General features: G+C 37.5%; 1 protein-coding gene across 11 annotated transcripts in view; it reads right to left on the bottom strand.

Annotated features, from left to right (window-relative positions):
• The window catches only part of Dop1a (DOP1 leucine zipper like protein A), a 94,503-nt gene that overhangs the window by 12,901 nt on the left and 55,981 nt on the right, over positions 1 to 25,621 (bottom strand). For all 11 annotated transcript variants that reach the window (XM_031345833.1, XM_031345832.1, XM_031345823.1 and 8 more), the window contains 16 exons: positions 24,875 to 25,027; positions 23,470 to 23,567; positions 22,143 to 22,402; positions 18,516 to 20,502; positions 17,539 to 17,650; positions 17,277 to 17,459; positions 16,031 to 16,156; positions 13,622 to 13,756; positions 10,839 to 10,894; positions 9,479 to 9,583; positions 7,136 to 7,202; positions 6,693 to 6,837; positions 6,428 to 6,507; positions 2,010 to 2,119; positions 1,594 to 1,743; positions 1,408 to 1,469 (listed from right to left, as the gene is read on the bottom strand). In XM_031345833.1, coding sequence (XP_031201693.1) covers positions 1,408 to 1,469; positions 1,594 to 1,743; positions 2,010 to 2,119; positions 6,428 to 6,507; positions 6,693 to 6,837; positions 7,136 to 7,202; positions 9,479 to 9,583; positions 10,839 to 10,894; positions 13,622 to 13,756; positions 16,031 to 16,156; positions 17,277 to 17,459; positions 17,539 to 17,650; positions 18,516 to 20,502; positions 22,143 to 22,402; positions 23,470 to 23,567; positions 24,875 to 25,027 — 3,829 coding nt within the window. The remainder of the gene's footprint in view (positions 1 to 1,407; positions 1,470 to 1,593; positions 1,744 to 2,009; positions 2,120 to 6,427; positions 6,508 to 6,692; positions 6,838 to 7,135; positions 7,203 to 9,478; positions 9,584 to 10,838; positions 10,895 to 13,621; positions 13,757 to 16,030; positions 16,157 to 17,276; positions 17,460 to 17,538; positions 17,651 to 18,515; positions 20,503 to 22,142; positions 22,403 to 23,469; positions 23,568 to 24,874; positions 25,028 to 25,621) is intronic.

Genomic DNA, 25,621 nt, shown 5'->3' with positions numbered 1-25,621 from the left:
GAAGGGGAGGGCAACGCTATAGGAAGACCAGCAGTCTCAACTAACCCAGACCCCAGGGAGCTCCTAGAGACTGAGCCAACAACCAACAGCAAACATAGGGTGCGCCAAGGCTCCCAGCACAAATATAGCAGAGCACTGCCTGGTCTGGCCTCAGGTGGAGAAGATGTGCCTAATCCTTGAGTGACTTAAGGCCCCAGGGAAGGGGGAGGCCTAGTACGTGCGTGCGTGTGTGTGTGTGTGTGTGTGTGTGTGTGTGTGTAACACCCTATTGAAGGCAAGGAGGAGGGGGAATGAGATGAGGAGCTGGGGAGGGAAGGGAACTGGGGAGGGAGGGGTTCAGGAGCGGAGGGAGCAATGGCTGGAATGTAAATAAATAATTAAAAAACCCCACACAGTAACTTTCTAGACTATTTGCAATCAAAGTGGCACACTTTTTATTGTAAAAGTCATACAAGAGATCAGCTGTAGTATCTAATGAACATCCACGTTCTCTGCCATCCACTTGCCTCTCTGACCTAGGAATGGAGCTCTGAAGTTAAGTACTTGCCTAGCATGCATGCAGCCCTGGATTTGGTTTCCAGCACTATCACAAACAAAACAAAACAAACAAACAAAACAAACAAACAAAACAGCTGCAAGAAAGCTAGATGAGGTAACAGGACACCCTTTCACCAGATAAGAAAGCTATGTGAGATACACAGTACAGACTCATAGAATCACAGTGAGTACAATTCAGCTTAGTAACATTTTCTCTCTCCTTTTCCCTCCCCCCTACTTCTCTGTCCTGAAGATCTATAACCACAGCAATTTAGAGTACACTCTTGCAGAGTTTAGATCCAAGTGCCTATGTTCAGTCTTTTTATCGAGTCAATGATAAAATGCCTATTATATGCTGGTAATGAGACTGTGTGCGGAGAAGATAAAAGACAGTTTTCCTTGCAATAAAATTGTCTTCGGTAAGGTTTGTATTAGTGGTACACATTCACTGTATGAAATGAGAGAGCTCATCAGGGACTTGCATGGATTTATATCACATCTTTACTCTTACTCATACCTCTATTACTCTCTCATCCCCGGTCACCATTTCTCTTCATTTCCTACACAGCTCTCATTCTAGATCTGTGTCTTGGGTTTGGTTTGAATCTAAGCTGGTCTGGAACTTTTGATCCTTTTGCCTTTGTCTCCTAGGGGCTTGCATTATAGCTGTCCTTGCCCACCGTGTCTCATAACTTTTTTAAAAAAATATATAAGAGAGAACATGGGATGCTTGTCTTTCTCAGCCTATTATATTTCCATGGGAATCTGTGTTTAACTTGACAAAGAGCTAATTCAATACTTTCAAAAGAGAACAGTACATGGTAAGGATGAATGTACAAGAAAACTACTACTTGGGCTGACAGTACTCACTCATCAAATCTCTGAAGGTTGTCTTATCATGTGTCATCAGGTTGTCCATGATTGCCCTCCAGCTGAAAGACACAGGATTATCATATGCAATTAAGATTCTACTCTTATTAAGGCCTTCTACCTTTGCTAGACAGTGACTGATGTGAACACACTATGATGCGTGGAAATGAGAAGAGGACTACTTACTGACTAACACATGAAGCATCCATCTGAAAGAAACTGGGATCCATGAAAAGGTCAAAGGCTTCTTTTTTCCAGGCTCTCCGTGTATACTGATACCCACTAAGACTGCTGAGCAGCTGGACACAGGCTCGGTAACTAGGGGCATTATGTGCACTGTACAGAAAAAATACATTAAACCATATCATATTTCACTTCAGTCATGATCTTGAGTTTATGTGTCTTTGCATTTAACTCAGATACTGACATGGAAATAAGAAACAGAAGTCACCATAAGAAAAATGAGACACAAAACAATGTAACCATTATATATGAGTCAAGGTATGAATAACATTTTGTAGTTGAGGCCAACAATAGCAATGAGGGTACAGACTTTCTAGCAGAGTGTGAACTAGCTGAAATACAGTATAATCATATGGTACCTGTGATTTCGGAGGTAGGGCACAACATAGTGCATAATGTTTACAAGTAAAGGAATAACACGCTCTTTTTCATCACTGTAGAAAACCATATCCAGAAGATGAGCCAATACCTACAAAACAGAAAAAACAGAAAAACTTCATCAACATGCTGAAACTTGGAAGGAAACCAAAAATACTTACAGAAAGAAAAATCTACACTGAGATAAAAGTATAGAAACATTCAGGACTCTTCTAGTGAGTAAAAACTGAACTTACAAGTCAAGCTTCAGCATTCTCTTTCCCAGACTGAGTTAAAAAGAAACTTCAGAAAACCTAGAAGTTATGGGCTCTTCACGTCCCAGTTCAGTCAATGAACAGCCATACACTGTCAGTCATGCTTCCTACCCTGTGTAAAGACTCAGCATCCACATCTGGAAGGGGTTAAATGCGACATTATGGACATATAATGCTAAAACTAAACCATGGCAAACCACAAAAATGGACATAAAAATATTGCTAACTGACTGTACATGCTTTATACTTAACTACCCATAACAGATATGAAACTTTTTTTTTTGTTTTTGTTTGTGTTTTTCAAGACAGGGTTTCTCTGTATAGCCCTGGCTGTCTTGGAACTCACTCTGTAGACCAGGCTGGCCTCAAACTCAGAAATCCGCCTGCCTCTGCCTCCCAAGTGCTGGGATTAAAGGCATGCGCCACCACCACCCAGCAACATTTTTATTTCTTAAAATATAAACTTAAAAAATGAGGGGTAGGAAGATAAGACATAGTTTATCTTGAGACAAATCTGAAATGACCCAGGGCCAGAAACATGGATCCTGGATGCCCTGAATTATAAATGTTCTTTTGTGGGCATTTTAAGGAACTTTTACAGTTATATCACAAAAAGGTATAAATCAAGGTAATTATCACATACTTTGCTGGAGGGAAAGTAGGTAATAGGTTATATAGCAAAGTGTGGAAACCTCTTTTAGAAGTTTTCAAAGCCATTGGTGTTCAGTTCAGGAAATTTTTCCTTGTGCCCATATGTTTGAGGCTCTTCCCCACGGTTTTTCTATTAGTTTCAGTATATTTGGTTTTATGTGAAGGTCCTTGATCTACTTGGACTTGGAGATAAGAAGGGATCAACTTGTATTCTATATGCTGACCTTCAGTTGAACCAGCACCATTTGTTGAAAATGCTGTCTTTTTTCCACTGTCAATAGGACAAAATGGCAATCAACAGAATGGGAAAGATCTTTACCAATCCTACATCCAATAGAGGGTTAATATCCAATATATACAAAGAACTCAAGAAGTTAGACTCCAAAGAACCAAATAGCCCTATTTAAAAATGGGGTACAGAGCTAAATAAAGAATTCTCAACTGAGGAATACCGAATGACTGAGAAGCACCTAAAGAAATATTAAACATCCTTAGTCATCAGGGAAATGCAAATCAAAACAACCCTGAGATTCCACCTCACACCAGTCAAGAATGGCTAAGATCAAAAACTCAGGTGACAGCAGATGCTGGCAAGGATATGGAGAAAGAGGAACACTCCTCCATTGCTGGTGGAATTGCAAGCAGGTACATCCACTCTGGAAATCAGTCTGGTGGTTCCTCAGAAAACTGGACATAGTACTTACCTGAGGACCCAGCTATAACACTCCTGGGCATATACCCAGAAGATGCTCCAACATGTAATAAGGACATATGCTCCACTATATTCGTAGCAGCCTAGATTTATAAGAGTCTTAATATTCCAGGTCTGGTTCACAGCCAGCTGCCCCAGAAGCCCCTTTATATTGTGCATATATATAACATTTTCTTTATTCATTCACTTACTAATGGGAATTCTGGCAAATTCTATAATTTGGCTATTCTGAATGTACAGCAATAATTGTCATGAATGAATTGTCTGTAGTGATTTTGATTCTACTGTAAATACCTAGATGTGGTATAGAAAACTCATATGATTCAGAATTTACCTGAAGAACTCCTAGCATATTACAGAGATACTTGCACAATTTACACTAGTAAAGTTTTAGAAACCAACCCAAGTGTCTAACAACAAAGGAACAACTACAACAAAAAAAAGGAAAATAAAATAAAATGTGGCATCTTTAATCATTAAAGCAATGAAGCTATGTCATTTCCAGGATGCAAGTAGAGATAATTACATTAAGCAAAGTAAGTCAGTACTAGAAAGACAAATTCTATTTGTAGTCCTTGACTTTAAACAAGTACATAAAATCATGAATGTCTGACACGAAAGTAGAAACAAAATTCCCAGGAGGAAGAAAGTTACTAAGTGGGGGTGGAATGTGTGTATGTGTGTGTGTGTGTGTGTGTGTGTACGTGTTAGGAAGAAGGGAGAGCGGTTGAGATATTCTTAATAAATAGCATATACTCATCTGAATATGTCTTTATGCAACAGTACCATGTACAATAAGAATACACATTCATTAAAAACCACAAATACTACAAACTTAGGCTTAAACTTAACCAAGGATATCAAGGACCTCCACAGCAAAACCTATCAAACATTGACAAAAGGAATTAAATGGAACATTAGAAAACAGAAAGGCCTCCTGTGTTCATGGAAAACAGAGTTCATTCTGTGAAAACTGTCACAACACTCAAAGCAATCTGCAGATTCAATGCAATCTCTATCACAATAGTCATGTCATTCTTCAGAGAAACAGACAAAAAATCGTAAGAATACTGAGCAAGAAGAGCATAGCTGAAGGTATCCCAACACTGGATTTCAAACAATATTCCAGAGCTACAGTAACAAATCCAGCATGGTAAAGGCACAAGAACTGACCAGTGGGACAGAAGAGAAAACTGAGAAATAAGCCCAGATGTCTACATAAAGACGTATTCAGTCTGCTTTTTTTAAAGGGCACCAGAAAGGGAAGAAAAGGTCATTTTTTTATTTAAAAAGTACAACTGGGGAAATCCCTTACCTACACATGGGATTCAGAGAAGACTGAAACTAGATCAATTCAAAATGGAAAGACCTTAGTGTTAAGACCTGCAATGCTAAAACTACTAGAAGAGAACATAGGCATAAGCTTCAAGATCGAGACATATTGACTGCTTTCTGAATAAGACTTCAATAGCTTAGGGAGTAACTGCAAAAATTGACAAATGGGATTTGTTTTTATCCAATTAAAAAGCTTCTGCACAACAAAGGGGCAGTATACAAAAAAGTCTCAAAAAACTATTTATTTTACAGATGATTAGGAGCCAAATACATATAAAACCAAGAAAAAGCAGATAATTCTCAATAAATGGACAGATGAATGGAAATGTTTTAAAACTGAAAATAAACAAATGGCCAATCTATATATGGAAAAAAAATGCCCAATACATCTAGCATTAGAAAAATGCAAACAGGGCTGGACATGGTGGTACAGGCCAATAATCCCAGCACTTGGGAGGTAGAACAGGCAGATTTCTGAGTTTGAGGCTTGCCTGGTCTATAGAGCGAGTTCCAGGACAGCCAGGACTACACAGAGAAATCCTGTCTCCAAAAAAATAAAAAATAAAAATTAAAAGAGAGAGAAAACCAAAAGCAAATGTGTTAGAAAGATGGCAGAGAACCTTTTATAAAATGGTAAAAAAATTTAAACTAGTTCAAATACTATGGAAATTGGTAAGGAGGATCCTCAAAAAATGAAAAGTATATGGGGCAGGCAGGAGAAGAGTATCTTAAGATCATTTAACAAACAATAAGACAAATATAGTCAAGGCCAAAACCCTGCATCTGGAGCTAGAGAGAAGACTCAGTTGCTCAAGTGCCTGATGGACAAGCAAGAGGACCTGAGTGTGGATTGGCAGCATCCTCACACAAACTAGGAATGGTGGTGTGTCTATATATCCCCAACACTGGCAAGGCCAAGACAGATGAATCCCCAAGGTTTCTGGCCAGCCATTCTCCAGTTTTAGGGAGGAGACTAAAAAATAAAAGCTAGAAAATAATAGAAGAGGACAGGGGGCTGGGGAGATGGCTCAGCAGTTAAGAGCACTGACTGCTCTTCCAGAGGTCCTGAGTTCAATTCCTAGCAACCACATGGTGGCTCACAACCAGTTGTAATGGGATCTTATGCCCTCTTCTTGTGTGTCTGAAGACAGGAATAGTGTATTCATATAAAAAAAAAAAAAGACACCTGAGATCAATCTATGGACACCTGAGGTCAATCTATGACTTTCACATACACAAGTGTACATGGATGTCTATACCCATATGTGCACACACATAAACATATAGATATACAGTGCTCCCACAGTGTCCTATACTTGGTAATTCTATGTACCAGCGATTCTATAAAAAATGATTTTTGAAATTAAAAATGCTGTATGAGAATTTCTGATTGATATGTACTATTTAATTGTTTGTTGGAAATGTGAAAATACTTGATAATGTTTACCTCTGAGAGCAATGTCAGTGCATGGACACTATATACAGAAGGAGTTATGTTCGAGGTTTCCATTGCAGGTGATAGCATATCTAAATAAGAGAAAGATAGTAGATAATCATTAGTATTTTCTCACTGAGAAAAGATACTAGCTAGTAATAATAATAATAATAATAATAATAATAATAATAATAATAATAATAGGATGAGCTTATGTTACAGGGCTAACACTGCTTAGTAAATATATGCTAAAAGAATAAGAGTACAGAGCAATTACCTTCAACATCAGACTCTAAATTGGTTCCATCCACCATTATTTTGGGAGAAGGCTTAACTTCCAGATTCCGTCGGAGCCATGTTGTCTGTTCCAGAGAAGAACCAGCAATCACACCAATAGCATCCACTATTTTGTGAGTCACATCCTAGAGAAACAAGGAGGGCCCAGGTTTGTGCACACACAGAAAATGAGCTAACATAATTAAGAACATCATAGATTATTTTATATGACTTTATATGATTTTTGAAATTAAAAATGCTGTATGAGAATTTCTGATTGATATGTACTATTTAATTGTTTGTTTGAGTAAACATGTGAAAATACTTGATAATGTTTACCTCCGAGAGCAATGTCAGTGCATGGACACTATATACAGAAGGAGTTATGTTCGAGGTTTATTAACTTTTAATTTTGGTAACAACCTTGAATTCAGAATGCCTTACCTGAAGGTCTCTTTGGTCCTTTTTATTTTCCAAACTAGGGTTTTTCATAATAAACTCATTCAAAACCCTGTAAGAGCCATTAAAAAAGTTATCAGTCCAAAGAAAATGAAAATGATTTCACATCATTTTTTTTGTGTTTTCTGATAATTAACATTTATGCATAAATGATGCTATAAGCAGTATTATTTGTAGGAACTCTCAACTGCAAGAAATCCACATGTGTTGCAATAATAGCAGGAGAATCTGCGGCTAAGATGCTAAGCAGTAGTGACAATGAATCATACTTGATATTTTCTGTTCTTCAGCCCCCATGCCAGTGTCTCTTGAATCTGGTGCTATAAATGACTTTACTCATGTCTAGATGTTGAGCAAATCACTATCCACTTCAATGACATATGTAAGTGGCGAGACACTGTTCTAAGAATTTAATAAATATTAACTCTTTTAATCCTTTTTGTTTGTTTGTTTGTTTTTTGTTTTGTTTTGTTTTTTGAGACAGGGTTTCTCTGTGTAGCCCTGGCTGTCCTGGAACTCATTCTGTAGACCAGGCTGGCCTCAAACTCAGAAATCCGCCTGCCTCTGCCTCCCAAGTGCTGGGATTAAAGGCGTGCGCCACCACCGCCTGGCTCTTTTAACCCTCTTAACAAGCTTATGTGATAGGCACTATTACTGTTTCCATTTTACAGAAGAAAGGTTAAATGACTAAGCTGTAGGTCATATATGTAAGTACTGAGATTTGAGTACTGGGAGGAGCGTGTTAACTCCCTAACGTCTTCAGCGTCTTAGCATTCAATGTCATCTTCTAGAATCTACTTCCTTCTTTCTATCTTTTTATCACTTCCTTTTCTGGTGATCAAATATATTTGAAAAAAATCCCCTTCCTTCCCCACTCCACCTACCCTTGCTGCTATATGTCACTTCTTGCTTCTAAATCTTGGTGCTCCTCTAATCTCCAACCCGACCTCTTACCATTCCTCACCATCCCAACTTCTTCCAGGAGGCGCTCCCTCTGTATGTGAACCTTTCTATGCGTGTGTGCTTGATGAGCATGTGGAGGTCAGAGGACATGCTCAGCTACAGGTCCTTGTCTCCAGCATGTTTACTGTTCACTGTGTATGGCATGCTAGATGGCCACCGGCTTCCAGGGATTCAGCCTCTCAGCTCCCTGCAGCAGCAATGGGTTGTGGAGACTCTACTGCACTGGGTATCGTGTAGGGTATCGTGTAGGTTGGAAGGACCTGAGCTCAGGGCCTTATGCTTCCCTGGCAGGTACTTTCCCTCTTGGGCCTTCACCTTTCTCTGCAGATGCCACACAGACTCTCCTGACTTCTCAAATTTTCTGATGACTTAAATTTTCTAGCTCCTTTCTTTTCTTTTCCCTGTTTTCTAAATGCCAACTTCAGTTGAGTTGTTCACGTTTTATCACCTACTGAAATATGATTTCTAGCCCCAATCCTAAGTACCGTCCTCTCTTACCATGACTCCCTACATCTTACAGTTATGCCAATCTCTGGCTCACTACTTTCATTCATTCTGCAATAAAAGTCAAGTTTCTTCCCAAGCAGCTCCCATATGTCTTTTTATCTAATTCTTATTATTTCACTGCCTGGGGCACACCATTGCCAAACCAGATGATGTAGCTTACCTCAGTATGTCCTTTCCTGCCTATCTTTATAAAGGCTTTTTATTTTTACTCTTACCATTATGATTCATTGACCAGGTTTTATTAGGGTTCTGTCATGAATTCTCAAACCTGACATTACCCAAGCTAATGCTTACTGTTAGTGAGGTAAGGGTGACTGGCATTTAACAAATAACCACAGATATTATTAGCATAGACCTAGAAACTCCAGCCTACAAAAAGAAATAGTCTTTCAGAAGACTGTGTGCAAGGTTCTGTGCCCTCTTCTGTGAAGTTTCTTTTAGGATGGTGTACACTTGCCCAGTTTTCCCCACAGTGCTTCCTTCCTAATCCCAAATGATGACTGTTTTAACAGTTTTGTGCCAAGTGTTCTACACCTTATACATGTCTAAACATAGTATATTCTTTTCCACCCCTTCCACTTATAGACCTTATATGATGGTCTACACCTCAAGCTGCCTGTGAATAGACAGGTCACATGGCCACACAAAACATATTCTTCAGCAAAGAGGATAGTGAGGATTATGCTTTATCCAAAGTATATGTATGCATGTGTATGTATGTACACATATGTATAGATATATATTTCTGTGTGCACTGTTGGTGACTGAACTTGGGTTCTTTTACGTAATAAGCATTTGCTCTTCTACTGAGATATGTTTCTAACCCTTCAAAATAACTTGTTAAAAGTGATTACTTACCCAAGTATAAGAAACTGCCCTGGGGCTGGGAGACTCAGCTGTATAGAATCTTTTAGAAGGACCAATAACGATGTCCAACTGTCCACTAAATTGGGTACTGGAATTCTGAAAGATAAGCCAGTTTGTATAAGAGGAACCACAGTAAACTTTAATTTTCTCATGTCTTCTTACTGTTCTTAACACATGTTCTAAGCTGTCTGAAGTTTTAAACTTTTATAGACTATGAAAGAACAGAATTTCTAAAAATCTTGTAGTTTCTACAAAGAAAAGGAAGCACATTTAAAATACTCAATGTGATTTCTTAAGATTTCCTATAGAGAGCAGGGCAGTGGTGGTGCACGCCTTTAATCCCAGCACTTGGGAGGCAGAGGCAGGTGGATTTCTGAGTTTGAGGCCAGCCTGGTCTACACAGTGAGTTCCAGGACAGCCAAGGCTATACAGAGAAAACCTGTCTTGAAAAAACCAAAGATTTCCCATAGAGATCTCTTATCCCATACACTCTCAAAAACAAAAGACAAGTGTATTAATTCTTTTAAACTATAGTCCAGCTATGCTACACACCAACCTTGCATCTGTAAAGGAATGAGCGTGCTGTCTGTTTCAGTCTAACCTTTACCTGACCTGAGCCTAAACAAAGGCTTTATGCAGTTCTTCTCCAAGTCCCTCAATGTGAATAGACCAAAACTCCGATTTATCTATGTTAGTCACAAATTAATGCAGTTACTCCACTGGTGAAGATTAAGATTCAGGCTCTTAAGGAAGAATTGCATTAGAGCACTGCCTCTGTTCAGGGCCAGCCAGTAGCAAAAGTGAATACCAAGAATGAAGATGTTTTCAAGTTATCAAGTTTTTGTTGTTGTTGTTATTTTGAGACAAAGTCTCTAGCTATCCTAAAACTCACTACTGGCCTAAAGCGCATAGAGATCTACTTGCCTCTTTTTCCACGTGCCAGTACTAAACGCATGGAACACCATGCCCAGCATTTTTTTTTTAAAGGCAATCAAGGTGGATTGGTGCACATTCACCTCTATCAATCAAAATAGTAATCAATTTAAAGGCAGTGAATATGATTTCAAGAGAAGGCAGTTTCTTGATGCTCAGTATTTTAATACCCACATATTGTTGTGATAGTCTACATTGACCTACATCTTTGGAGTGTAGGATCTACACAGCTTATTAGCATGCCCACGACTCCCACTATCAGCCATATTTCTCCGTAGAGCTTCTTCCTTATCTTTCAGAGGAGACGACATCAAGAGCAAACTCAGTACTTTGGGAAAGAACTCCAGTCCATTTCCTTGTAGCTTCCTCAGCTTTATAGGTGGCAACTAAGTATGGAAGGTCTACATGAGCATCTTACCTTTGTATATAAGCGTAGAAAAACTGAAGCATGCAGACTTCCAGAGAAAGATGTTTCTATAAACAAAAGAAGTTAGTGTTACAGTGAAGCAAAATGATGCCTTTGCTTTTTTATTATTGAAACGACTCTCACTGGTTCTATAAGTTTTTTTGTTTTTTTTGTTTTGTTTTGTTTGTTTTTTTCAAGACAGGGTTTCTCTGTATAACCCTGGCTGTCCTGGGACTCACTCTGTAGACCAGACTGGCTTCAAACTCATAAATCCCCCTGACTCCACCTCCCAAGTGCTGGGATTAAAGGCATGTGCCACCACTGTCCAGCTCTATAAGTTTTTAATTAAAAAAATTCAAATATTGGTTTGTTATTTTAAAAAACATGCATTTTTTCCCTCCACTTAGTAGGGAAAATTTATATGAGTTATTTAAAACTTAGAAACTAGACAGACTAAATGGCCATTAAAGATGACTTACAGATTATCAAGTTTTGATATATGGGAAGGTTGAAGAGGCTTGTCTTTATCAAAATAGATCTTTTTACAATCGTCATTTATTCTGAAAGCATCATTGCTAGATGCATTTTTAAGCAGCTTAGATTTAGTAATATCAGAATTAGGTTGAGATTTTTAGATAACATGTGTATAAATCTATTTTAGTACACACATCTGTTAAATCAGTATAGTTAGATCAACTAAGATTAATTCTTAAAACTTTTTTAAAACAATTGATATCTTTTAAGACTTATTTTTAATTTATATGTTTGTGTGAGTACCTACAGAGGCCAGAAGAGGACACTGGATCTCCTCCTGTGGAGCTGCAGTTATAGGTGGTTGTGAACTGTCATGCAAGTTCTAGAAACTGAACTCAGGTCTTTTGCAAGAATAACAAGTGCTCTTAACCACTGAGCCATCTCTCCAGTCCAAAATAAATGAACTCTTAATCACTTAAATATTGTCATTAAAGGTAGCTTTGTAATTCTATATAAAATTTTAATAAAGACAAATTAATATAAAAAGGTAGTATTAAATAAATCATAAAATACACTGTACCTAACTTTAAAAGTCAATAAAAGAGAAAAATCAATAAAACAAACTTCATGCTCACTGACATTTACCAGTTGTTCTCTTCTTGTTCCTACTATCTCCTCAAGAATTTCCTTCTCACTACACATACACACAAAACGTGGTGTTTATGCCTTCAATACAGGATACATTTTTATATTCTTTGCACTCATGTGTATGAAGCTCATCATCCGCCTCAAAATACTATATGGAACCAAGTAGCAAACTGAAAATCTCAAGACAACCCACCAGAGGTCCTTTCAGAATAGTCAGGTAATTACTGAAATAGTTTATCAGAGGCTGGAGATGTAATCCAGTGTCAAAGCACTTGGCTAACATGCACGAGGCCCTTAGTTTGATCCCTTAGGAGTATAACAAAGGCAGTTAGATCACTCACTATTGATAAACACACCTTTTCTTTCAGCAATTCAACAAGAACAAAATACTTAAGTATTTTTGGATATATGTAATGATCCCTAAAGATATGATTATACTTGTTTGGCTTGGTTGGTTCAAAGTATCATGTTTATAGTTAGTAAATCTACAAAATTATAAACTTGTAGCTCTGTCTGGACAAAGCAGAAAATAGAAATCTAGAGACTAGCAATGTTAAGTGGAGAGACTGTTACATCTATTTCCTGTGGTCCTCTCAAATGAACAGAAGGTTACAGGGACGAGAGGTTCAGACAATAAAGCACTGATATGGATGCCAGATAGTGAGAGCTGAAACTAGATATCAGGGAACCCAGAATTTTCAGTGAAGAAAAATCCATTATAGAACCATTTTTGGCAAACTGCCACATTTGTGTTGATTTTGTACAAAACTACCCGAGCGGGCTTCTTCCCCTCAGTGTGCCCTCTGACTTGTGCTTGCTCACCTGTGCATGGAAGCATGTGCCATGTGCCTGTCTACTGGACTGAGTGCTGCATCTGTCTCCTGCTCTGCACATTTTTTCTCTAATCTCTCAGGATCCCAAAACCTCCTTCCCTGGCTTTGGAGCCCAGACATCACAATCACAAAGCACAGGGTCATACATCAGAGTAGGGAAATGTTGCTGTCTAGAGCAGTGTGTATGGCAAAAACCTTGGAAGTTTATAGGCCCGGGAGACTCAATGGAAAAGAAAGCATCAAGTGAGCTGTGAAACCTAGAAAGTACATTTTGGCCTCTGTTTTTTTCTTTCTTTTTTTTTTTTAATTAGATATTTTCTTTATTTACATGTCATGATTTTTCTTTTCCCAGTTTCCCCTCCCAGGAACAAACAAACAAAAACAACAACAACAAACCCCTGTTGGCTCCCCCCTCCCCATGCTTGCCACCCCACCCTCTCCCACTTATTGGTCCTGGCATTCCCCTACACTGGGGCACAGAACCTTCATAGGACCAAGGACCTCTCCCATTGATGATTGACTTTGCAATCCTCTACTATACGCATGCAGCCAGAACAATCAGTCCTACCATGTATGGGCCAAAAATCCTTACTAAGAATTTAGACCCCCAGTTCTGACTGCTTCTGATGTACATATGCAGAGAAAAACAATTACCTGCTCATCACTGCCTGCAGGAGGGGTTAGACTAGCAAGGAATTCAAGGAAGGTTTTCATTAAGAGTGCTGTACAATAATCCCTGAAACCTGCACAGCAATCACAATGGAATTACTGTATGAAAAGTTCTTACCTATCAGCTCCACTTCTGAGCTTCAATCCCAAACAAAAGCAATGCTTCCTCACCTTGTCCTTGGCTATGGCCGGGGGCTGCTTCAAAACTTCTTTCACAGTCTGCATAACAGTTTCTGCTCTCATGACACTGATGGAGCGAACCAGTTCTACTAGTAAAAGCTGTTCTTCACTGGCTGCAGGAATGACCTGGAGAACACATCACAGTCACTGTATTTATGCAGGGTGTGCATGTGTAAATCTTTTAAGGGAAGTCACAGAAAGAATATTTTATGACCCTATCTTAATATCCCTTGACTACTTGTGTTAAAATTTAATTTTAAAAATCAATACATGAATCTCACTTCATAAAAATCAAAATTAGGGCTGGCCAGATGGCTCAGTGCACAACGGCATTTGCCATCAAGCCTCAGCACTTGAGTTCCAGCCCCAGGACCAACAATGGTGCTAAGAGTGAAACAACTCCTGTAGGGTGTCCTCTGATCATGCCTATGTGCTTTATGGCTTATGGACATGCACACACAAATAAATAAGGTAAATCAAAGCAAAATATGGGAAAAACAACATGTAAGGGTATCTTCAGGGAGCCAGCTCCATTCTGCCAACTACTTTCTATTGTTTTCAAATATTGCAAAGTACTGCTTTGGCTATTTTACGTTTTCCTCTCTCTGAATTCTAAATATTAACAATTGATATCTCAGTCAGAAGACAAAGATTTCACTTTCTCAAACCATTTCTCAAACATTTCTCAAACCTTCAGAGTAATCATGATCTCACGTAGATCAGTCCCTAGGCAGACATGAAGACTCCTGGTAATTCTCCTGCTGTTTCCTTTCATTTACTGTGTTGTTTCATGCAGAATTACTACAAAGCTTATTTTAGTCTACTTCATTTTTTATCAAAGATTCATTCATCCTAAAAGCTCTGAGAATGGCAAGTTTCTTACTGTCACATATTTAAGTTTTCTAAGTAATTACTGGCATACAATTCTTCTTCGTCCCAGTCCTCCTCAAGGAGGAGACACCCTTAAGACACTCTTGCTGGATACTGCTCTGCTCAGCCTACCACTGGAAGGCTCTAGGGCTGGTATCTAAGGTCAGAGGGAGGCCTGTCCTCCTGAAGAGAGAGTGAACTAGTAGCCTTGCACATTGCTGGCACAGCACATGGCTGAGCGAGCCTACAGAAAGAACCTGACTAGCTGTGGAATTGTGTGTTCAGACTAAAGTTCCATAAAGTTTCCAGTGTTGCTAGAGTCAAATATTACCACTATTCCTTTGAATGAGACACTTTTTGTTGTTGTTGTTTCTTCTTTTTTCTTTCTTTTTTTTAAAAAAAGATTTTAGCATCTTCTCTTTATCTCCCATGTTTCTGAAAGGACATGCTGAATTTTGTGCGGATATCTTTTCAGTAATAAGCATGACCTGAAAATTTCTTTCTTTCATTGCTAAGAAATTTCTTGTACTATTTCTATAATATTATTATTCTCATATGATTTTGTTCATTTTTACAAGGAGACATTATCAATTATCACATCCTAATTTTCATAACTCATTTCCCCCATTTTTCTCATCTTTAAGCTTATATTTCACTTCAGATATTCTCTTCTTTGTTTCTGTTAAAGAACTAAGATGTAAGAAAACTTTTAATTTTTTAAATGATCTTTCTCCTCCATGTGGTTTCTACTACTAAATTCTAATATGCAAAATAATGTAAAATGGCAGAAATGTTTATTTTTTTTACTTTAGGATAAATTGCATATATACATACATACATATGTGTGTGTATGTGTGTATGTGTAATATGGAATCTGAAGGAAATGACAAGTCAGAGACTTGTAGGTACACAATCATGGGTTTGTGAAAGTAAAATTATTTAATAGCATTACTACTCTAATATACCATGATTTATTTCCAATAGAAAACAATGTTTTCTAAATTGCAAATTCACAAAGTAAACAAAATTTTCATTTATACAATCCAGTCAAAACCAACACGTAAGTTGCACTTATAGACAGCAACAACTTAAAAGATATCAGATAATGAAAAACAAAAACAAAGATAAGACCTTTTTCCAATCTTTGCCTTCTACCCACCACTAGATTAAAATATGCAATACTGTAATCCTCCTTGGACTACAGTGACAGGCCTGATGCCATAGCTAATCTCTCTGTCTCACTCACTAACACCTTTTGTTTTCAGTGCTGAGTACAAGGCCAGTGCTCTAGAACTGAGCCATTCTTCTAGTCCTAAAATCCAATCTTTCATACTTGATATCACATTTTAATAAAAACTTTAGACAACAAGTCATCATGTAGAGCTGATTTTATTCATCAGGTAGACAAGATTTTATTTCTCCAGTGTGGCTTATAGAGAATTTAAAAATCAGCACATAGAAAATGAAATAAATAGGCATGGTTTTACCGAGTGAAAAAAAGTATTACATGTTTAATTATGAATATAATACCTTTGTTCTGGAAGGGGTTTTGTTCTGTCTTCTTTCATTCCATACAAATGCAATGGCAGCCATGAAATGGACACCATGATTCATTGAAATGGGTCCCAGTAATTCCAGGATTTGTTGTCTCAGGTTCTAAAACAATGTAAGCATTTTACAAGTAAAATAAAACATATAAACATTAATAGCTAGATAAAACATTTAATTCAGTAATTGTAGGGATGCCTTTAACCATGTTAACAGCTGTCACTGAGCACAGCAGTGCATAGTTAGCACTCTGTAGGCTGAGGCAGGAAGATCAGGAGTTCAAGGCAAGCCTGGGGTATTATAGATGAAGACCCTGCCTCAAAGGAGGAGTTACAACTGTGAGTATTTTAACTTTAAAAAGAAAAGACAAAAAAACTAACCAAATTCTTTGTCACTAAAATGACAATCACCATGATTAGATACTAGAAAAACACAGCATGAAATTAGGTTTTATTTAATTTAAAAAATTGATCCAATATTTTAATTATAATTTAGGAACATCTTTGCCATTAATGCTGTAAAACACATATATAATTTTACCTTAGAACTTACTTGTAATTTAACTTATTTTCAAAGATTATGAAACTTTTTTGAGATAGTGCTCTACTATGTAGCACAGGCTAGCCTGAAACTTGCCAGGTAGCTCAGGCTGACTTTAAACATAGATTCTCTTACTGTCAGCCTAGAATTTCTAGCATATGCTATCACATCAGGCCTCATTATAAAGTTTTTAATTCTCTGCACATACCACTGAACTATTTCCTGGGAGTAGAGGCAGGGAAAGTAGCATGTACTAAAATGTCGATCTAAAACGTATTAAATGGTGAAAAAATGTATAACATGTAAAAGTGCACTTCAAAAGCATATCAAATGAAAGATACTAGACACTGAACAGAAGGCCAAATGGTGTATTAACTCACTTCTATGAAATGTCCAGAAAAATTGAATGCATATAGAAAGAAAACGGATTAGTGGTTGATTAGGGCTAGAGATGGGAAAAGTGAGCAAGTGTAAGCAGGCACAGGAATTTTTCTATAATGAGAGAAAACTAGATTGTGACAATTTCACAATTTATAGATTTGCTTAAAGAAACTACTGGTTTGCATCCCTTAAAATGGTTTACTACCTAATTGACGTGGGGTGTCACATACACTAAGTTAACCACACATTTTGAAAAATTCTTCAAATAAACACTTACGCTCTACAGACAAAGTGAGAATTATCTAACCTTTGTGGCTCCCAGATTGATTGTGGTAACGGATGCGGATGCAGCAACTGCCATCTTTTCTGAAGCATCAGCCAGGTGCAGGATGCTCCAAAGCAGAGTTACAGAGGACATGATCATGTGAAGGATTGACAGGATTCCACTGCGCGCTTCAACCAAGTGTTTCTGGTCTACATTGACCAAAAGCTATTAAGCAGAGGAAAAACAGTTTCTTAATAAGTGAAGCCAGTCTCTAAAAAGACCACAAATATTTATGAAGTCTTACTTGATGATACTGGGTAGTTGGATCCAGCAAGCAGTAATGGATAATGGCTGTGATCCCTTCCAAGAGAGTAAGAATCATATCTGGTGGGATAATTGATGCCACCCACAAGGGCCTGAAAAAACAATGTACACAGCAGAAGGTCTATGAAAGTCAGACACACAGGAGGCACTCAATAAATATGAATAGTAATAAAAGAATATGGCAGGAGTTTACTATTTCCTAATCAATAAGTGAGTTAGTCTAACTGCACTAGGACTCTTTTTGGCTAAAGAACTAAGTAAATAAATATAGCCACTGTGACCCTTCCCCTACTGGGGAATGCCAGGCACAGCAGCTGAGGTTTTCCTAGAGGGAAACCAGACACCAGTCTACTAAACATTGGCCTAAACAGTTACAGATCAGTTTTGAATACGACTGAAACACAGAATTTGCCACCAAACCAGGAAAACAACAAAACTAGATGGGCAAAACTACTTTAAAATTTAATTAACTTCAGCTGCAAATTAATTTGTGTCTAGGTAAGATACTAGATGAGGACTGGGAAAACCTTTCTTTTTGCCAGTTGAGTCAAAAGAATATCTAATTTAACTTCAATACTTGAAAGAAAAAAGGTCCAGTTCTTTTTATCTCTATTCTAGATCTCTTTTATTGATTCTCGGTAAAATACTAGATCTTAGCTTTCTTATTTTGAAAGATGACATACTATTCATAACATGCTGAAAATGACTATTTCATTTTGCTTGACTTGTTTCTTTGTGGTGGTGCTAGGGATCAAACTAAGCATCTTATGCAGCTAAATAACACTCTACCAGGGCTACACCCTGTGTTCCATTCAAATTGTGACATTTAAGGAGTCATATATATGAAAAATGTCACTAACAACAAAGTTAAAACCAATCCTTATCTATCAGATAACTGTGTTGTGCATTTGTATTGGTAGTGTCCAGCTTGACAACAAAACTAAAATCAATTATTACCTACTATCAGATAATCCTGTTTCGTATTTGTACTGCTGAATGAGATTATCCAAATTCCTGCAGAGCTGTAGTGTCACAGAAACCACGACTCTTTGTAGAACTTTTCCCATGTAAGGCAGAGTAGATGTGATTAAGCCAATCCATTGTGGATGCATCTTACATGCACAGTGCTGATGCAAAGCTCTAATCACTGCACAGAGAAACATGCCTTGACATGTGATTGGCTGAGCATGTAAATACTGAAGAGAAGTCATGGGTTGATGGGGACTGATATGTTCCAGATCAGACACAACAAAATCAAAACCTGCTTCATTCTCCTCAGGAATAGTCATCACACGATGCTCTAGAACAATCAGCCTCTGAAGCACCCTCAGAAGCTGTGACTGGAGTGTGCTGCCATTGTCAAACTCATCCTCTGAGAAATTGATGAGGCTGTCTTCTGAGAAGCCCTCCTCCACAGCAACCATGTTCTTACCTGCTATTTTCTCACTGTGCCACTTTTGTACACTGAAGATAGATGACAGCAAACAATGAAGAATCACTTTCTGAACTTTGCACTTAGACAGCATATCAGAGATAAAACTAGGGAAACCCTTTGCAGAGCTCTCTATTACTTTTGCTAGCTCTGTAAAGAGAAGAGTCAAGATTTCTATGCTCATCATTTGCATGTTTCGATTGCCTATTAAGTCTTGGGTAGTGACCTTGACATGAGTTGGGTAATGGCTACGCATATAATATAAGCAGAGGGAAATAAGAATTTCAATGTACATGGAACTCCGGAAGTTATGATTTGAATCCACTGGAATGTGACTATAAAAGTCTTTGCCCATGACAGAGATTCGGTGTCTGGCCAATAGATTCTGAAGCAGAGACAGCTGAGGAGTGTATGCATTATTTACACTTGTTGTTGAAATGGCATTTACAAAAGCAATGGGGTTAGTTTTCAAGATGGATTTGATGGCAGAAAAAGCATACAGAGTCCTCGATGAATCATACAACTGCAGATACAGGAGCACGTGTTGATAGAGAGGATGGATGTTGAAATTGGGAGATTTCCTTGATCCTGGAGAACCCATGTCACTCTCAATTTCAGAAATTTCACCCTCTCCACAGCTGTACCAGTTCTCTAAGTCCAGGCCGTCACTGAAGAATACATTTGTTTGCTTCACCTTCTCACTTGCAGCTTTTTTCTTGTCCTCATCTTTTTTTCTGGCAAGTTTTACTTTGGGTTTTGCACCTGGTTGTTTACCTGATTCCTTAACAATTGTTTCTTTCTCTGAGATTTTTTCTGATAATTTTTCTTTGAAGCTAAATTGAATACTACTGTGACTCCTTTGTCTAGATTTGGTTTCTGAGGAAACAGAAGAATCGTTCAGAGTCTGTGCTGTTCCTGAAATGCAAGGTGAGGAGCTATTTCTGGAGATCCCGTTGGCCAAGCACTCACAGCCTTCCTCTGTAGACACAGACAGAAACCGAGGGCTGTCATCACTCAGCAAAACATGCTGGCTGTGTTGAGGAGCCTGGTCTTCAATTTTAGTTGCTTCTTTACCTAGATCTAAATCATTACTCTTTGGGGGCAGAGATTCTATTTCTAATTCAGATGTAACTGATTCAGACTCTGCTTCCAGGCCACTCACAACTTTACATATCAGGTCAAAGACAACTTGCTGAACATCATCATCTGGGGAGCTTGCCTTTGTCATGTGAGAGTCTTCATGAGCATTCACATTTTCAGGATCAACTTCATAACTAAAGTTGTCTCCAGCAGAAGACTGTGAACATCCAGAGTCAGAGCTCTGAAGTATTTCCATCTGCTGATCTGGGAGGTCAAAGTCAGATACAACCATTGGAATCGTCTCACTGCTGGTGCTTAGGAGGGAAAGTCTGTCACTCAATGGATTAACAGTGAGGCTGAAATTCTCTATGTCATCCACAGTAAGGGGCTTTTCACCGTTTCCTTTGGATGCAATGAGGTGTACTTGGTTTACTGTTGTATGACACAAATGGTAAAGGAGGAAAACACAAAAGGGATTAAGATGACTGAAATATACAAAGTAGACCAATTAAAAACTGTAATTATTATGTTCATCACGTATTTACATTCTACGATTAAAATTCTAGTTTATTATTATCTTAGAATTTTTAAGTAAGATGATCATGCAGATGATTATCAGAATTTATAGCTTAATGACAAAGGCACATTTAACAGACAGAACATAAAAAATTGCATTTTTCCCCGAAAGAAGATATTGTTTAAAGTCACAGGTTAAAATTCCTTTTTCCTTCTTCTATGTTAATCCCCTTTACTTATGCCAGTCAAAAATTTAAAATAATATATAGCTTAAAGTATCAAAAACCTCCTTGATTTTAATACAAGTAAACAAAAATTTATGAACTATGTAGCATGTGTCAGATCAGAAACTGAGAGGACTTTAAAATGGGAAGAGGACCACAAATACATTTCTTTATTTCATACCATGCAGAGCAGAACTATGTTATATTTCAGAAAAGGTATTTAAAGTTTTGGCTGTATGCATAGTAAAGTCAAATGCTACAAATTCCTAGCATCTGAGGCAAAGACTGAGACTGATCTCAGAGGAGAAATGAGAACTCAGCAACAGTTATGAGATTGGCAGGTATGGTGCCACATGCATGTTCTGTTAATAAGCAGGGCAGTGTAATTCTTAGAACATGCACAGGAAGCAGAATAAAAGCTATGTAGACAACCCAGCTCGGCAGAAACATACTAGAAATGGGACAGAAGCATGATAGCTTGCAACTTTTCCACTTATCAGCTGTAGAAGTTAAAGTGACAGCCTGTGGAATATCAACATGATTAATAAAAATAGCTGACCTCACAGGTTGATCTGTTAAGAAATAGAGATAAGATATATGAGTGTCTTTGGGGCACTAACTTATGAGTTTCATAGAGAACTCTCCTCAACAGTTTGTAAAGCATTGACTTCATAGCAACAATAATGGAGAGCAAACAAAATACACTAGTCACTGAATTAAGCAAGTCACAATCATGACTACAGTGAATGTTAAAAAATTGAAACTTTGCTGGGCAGTGGTGGTGCACGCTTTTAATCCCAGGACTTGGGAGGCAGAGGCAGGTGAATTTCTGAGTTCAAGACCAGCCTGGTCTACAGAGTGGGTTCGAGGACAGCCAGGGCTATACAGAAAAACCCTGTCTCAAAAAACCCCCAAAAAACATAAAAAAAAAAAATTGAAACTTTGAAAAGTAGGTATTATTTTACTTTATAAATGAGGAACTTACCATATATAAAGTGTGCATTCCATGCCTCCCCATGAAATAGCTACTGAGCCATTTCAGGACTACAAACATACATTCAAAAGTATTTCCATAAAAAATGAAGAGTGTCTCTGACTACAAACTTAGCTGATTCTTCCTCTGAGTCAACTTAGTAAAGAGACGTAAGAGCTCAAAGATAGCTGCTGATGAAATATTATTGACCTAGCTAGATGGGATTCTTAGATGTGGAAGGGAGGAAATAAGACATGGGAAAAAATGCCAGACACAATTCTCTTCTACTGTTATGGTCACATTTCACTTATTTGAATAACTTAAGTCTAATTAGAAGTATTATTATTTGTTATATTTACCATTGTTGCAGGTAAAATTTTGCATGAAATGTTTGTCATTTTCCTCTCCTGGATAACAGGAAGTCTTACTCCAGTAGCGTTCTGCTTGTACACGCTGGACTGAAACCCTCTGAGTTTTTGGATGAAGCAGGAGCAGTAACAATGGTTCCATCACCCTTGCAATGTCATGCCTTTGTAACACCTGGTTCAGCCAGGCTTGTCCCACAGAGCTTGTAGAACCATCTAGACTAGTAAGGCTATCTAACATGATGAACAGTGACCTAAAATAAATACCAGAAATTAAAACACAGAATAAAACACTTTTAATTATGTGAATTTTTCTGTAGTTAATTTTTTGATAGTTAATAAAACATTTCTCCCTTTTTGCATATTCAGATTTAAAAATACTTGAAGTATATATTACTTTTATAACACAAATTTTGATTAGTAACAAATGTCACTGATATTATACTCTAAAGTTTCTGCAATTCAATGCTATTTTCATGATGGGCTACTCTGCTCTCAATTCTTTCCAGTAGATAAGAGGATGCACTTAATTCAAGAAATGACACTCTAAAAAAGGTCTGGGATATAGTTTGAAATCAGAATACTCAAGTCTCTATGGAGACTTGGGTGAGCAAGTCAACTATTATGGACCTCAACTGACTCATCTGTCAGATTATCACAGTTGCCAAATTAGAAACTGATTTGTAAAGTCCTTGGCTCAAGACCTAGTTCATTATATGGTTGACCAGATGGCTACTTTGAAGATGGTGCTATTGGCTGAAAAATACTGGCTAATCCAAAGTTAGGTTGCAATCACAGTTAGATCTGTGTCACTTCTATAAGACCTAAAGGTAAGACTACTATCTTCTGATACTGTATGAATGTGCTCTGGAATCAATACAAACCTACTATCTAAAACATGAGTAACTCCAGTTGCTTTTAATCTAGATATGCATAATCATCTTTGGAGACTAGATCTTTTTGAAATCATGGGAGGCATTCGCCAGTGTTTTCAGTTAAGGCAGAAATTTGAGAATGACTATATTTCAACAGTGTAAATATAGACTCAAAAACGCTGGGTGTGCTGCTGTATCCGTGCCACCATACACATGACATGTGACAGGGACTTAATGATCAGTGGTCCAATGAATGAAAGGAAGGGCTCTAAAGATTAGAAATAAAAATCTGATGGTTAGGTGACACTGTTAAGTATTTTCATATAACTTAGACTGTCTAAAGAACTAATAATTTCCCATATCCTGATTTAGCCAAATGACAAAAAATTAAGAAGAGACAAATAAAGACATATGACTATAAAGTGTGAATATAAAGTACAACCAACCTGTCAAAGGAACGTGCAAAAGATGACTTATTTATGTGGAGATCCCTTGTTAGATGCCAAAGAACTGCAAATTTTGCATGTGCTTCCATCCTTATTTTCTGAGAAACATGGGAAATTAAATTATTTTCCTCTCAACTGAAGATATTAAAGTGATTTTACAACTGTTTATAAGTATTATAGTCAATGGCCACAGTACTCAAGTACACATTGCAATAAATTTTGTTTTTGTTTTTGTTTTTGTTTTTTTTGAGACATAGTTTCTCTGTGTAGTCCTGGCTGTCCTGGAACTCACTCTGTAGACCAGGCCGGCCTCGAACTCAGAAATCCACCTGCCTCTGTCTCCCAAGTGCTGGGATTAAAGGCGTGCACCACCACTGCCCGGCCCATAAACTTTTAGTACATTATATAACTTAGAAGTAGATCAAACAAATTATTTGCATATAGACAAGAATTATTAAACCTAAAGGGTCACTCACCTCTGCTGGTTAGTTTTTATTGTGATTTGATATAAGCCCAAGTGTTCAGGGAAGAACTTCAATAAGGAAATGTCTAGATTAGACTGGCTTGTGAGCATTGTCTTGATTAATAATTGATATAGGAGGGCCCAGCCCAATGTGGGAGGTACTATCCTGAGACAGAGTATTGTGGGCTAAGAAAGCTGGCTAAAGCTGGATGTGGTAGTGTATACGTGTAATCTCAGCCAAGGATATATATATATATATATATAGATATATATATATATCTCTATATATCTATATATATATAGATAGATATATATATATATAGAGAGAGAGAGAGAGAGGGAGGTCTGGTCTCAAAAAAAAAAAAAGCAAGCAAACTAGCTAAACTTGTGCTATAAAGCAGTATTCTTCCATGGCTTCTGCTTCATGCTCCTGTTCTGACTTTCCCCAATCATAGTATGATCTATGGTATAGAAGAGTGCTTGCCTTACCTGTGGACTTGCTACATGGTTTTCCAAGATGTTTGTATTTATATTAACCAATAAAAACATGTACAAATCAATACCGTTTGAACTTTTTCATGGGTATCTTTACCCAGAACTTATTCTTAACATAGAACATTTCTTATGTTAAGAATAACAGGTATATAATTTTATCTAGATTGTGTCTAGATTTAGATATAATGTAAATAAAACACAAGATTTGATTTAAAATTTGATATCTGAACAATTTTGAGAGAGTATATTAAATTAGAATTTAAACTTTTTTTCTTTAGAACAAACACTATTCCTCTCTTCTACTATTATGCTCTACATGCTTCTTCAGACACCAGGTGTAACAATTTATCTTTTGGCATTGTGAGCTTGAGTATGTGTGTATACACATGTGAGCACACTTATGACACATGCATGTATGCACGAGTGTGCAGGATGAGAAAGACTTACCTTATCTTTATGGGTTAACTGCTGACTTACAACATCCTCACAGATGCTAGAAGAAGGAACTAAATTATGTAATTGATAAAATAGTTCCACACTCTTCTGATGGTGCTGAGGTGTCCCATCTCCCAGCTGGTCCCATAATGTTAAGGCCACATGCTACAGAAAAGGATGCAAAAGTGACTACATTATACAATATTCATAAAAGGAAAACTTAGCTGTTCACTTGCTGGTTATCTGGACCCTTAGAATCTTTTGTGACATATTTTTAAAAATTTAAAATTTATTAAAATTATTATTATTTTACAAGTGTGACTCTTTTGCTTGCATGTATTTAAGTGTACCACATGTGTGCCTGGTGCCCATAAAGGTTTGTTTGTTGCATCCCTTGCAACTTGAGTTGCAGACAAGTGTGAACACCATTTGGGGCTGGGAATTGAACCTGGGTTCTCTGCAACATGTGCTCTTAACTAGTGAGGCAACTCTCTAGGCTCATACACCTTTAATATTTCTTTTAAAGTCAGAAATATAACATGAAAGAACTCTTTCCATTACTTTACTGATGTTTAATAAAGCTAACATCAAAACAATATGCCATATTCTCATATCAAATTTAATTTTTATAAATGTATTATTTTACTAAAATATAATTCATATTCAAATATCCCGTTTATGAGTGTTTTCTCTCTTTTCTCCACTGCTGAGAATTGCAACACAGCCTCAAGGATGCCAGGCAAGCGCATTATCACTCAG

Source organism: Mastomys coucha, unplaced genomic scaffold (assembly GCF_008632895.1).
Source record: "Mastomys coucha isolate ucsf_1 unplaced genomic scaffold, UCSF_Mcou_1 pScaffold23, whole genome shotgun sequence".
Taxonomy (NCBI): domain Eukaryota; kingdom Metazoa; phylum Chordata; class Mammalia; order Rodentia; family Muridae; genus Mastomys; species Mastomys coucha.
This window is presented reverse-complemented; position numbering and strand designations above follow the sequence as displayed.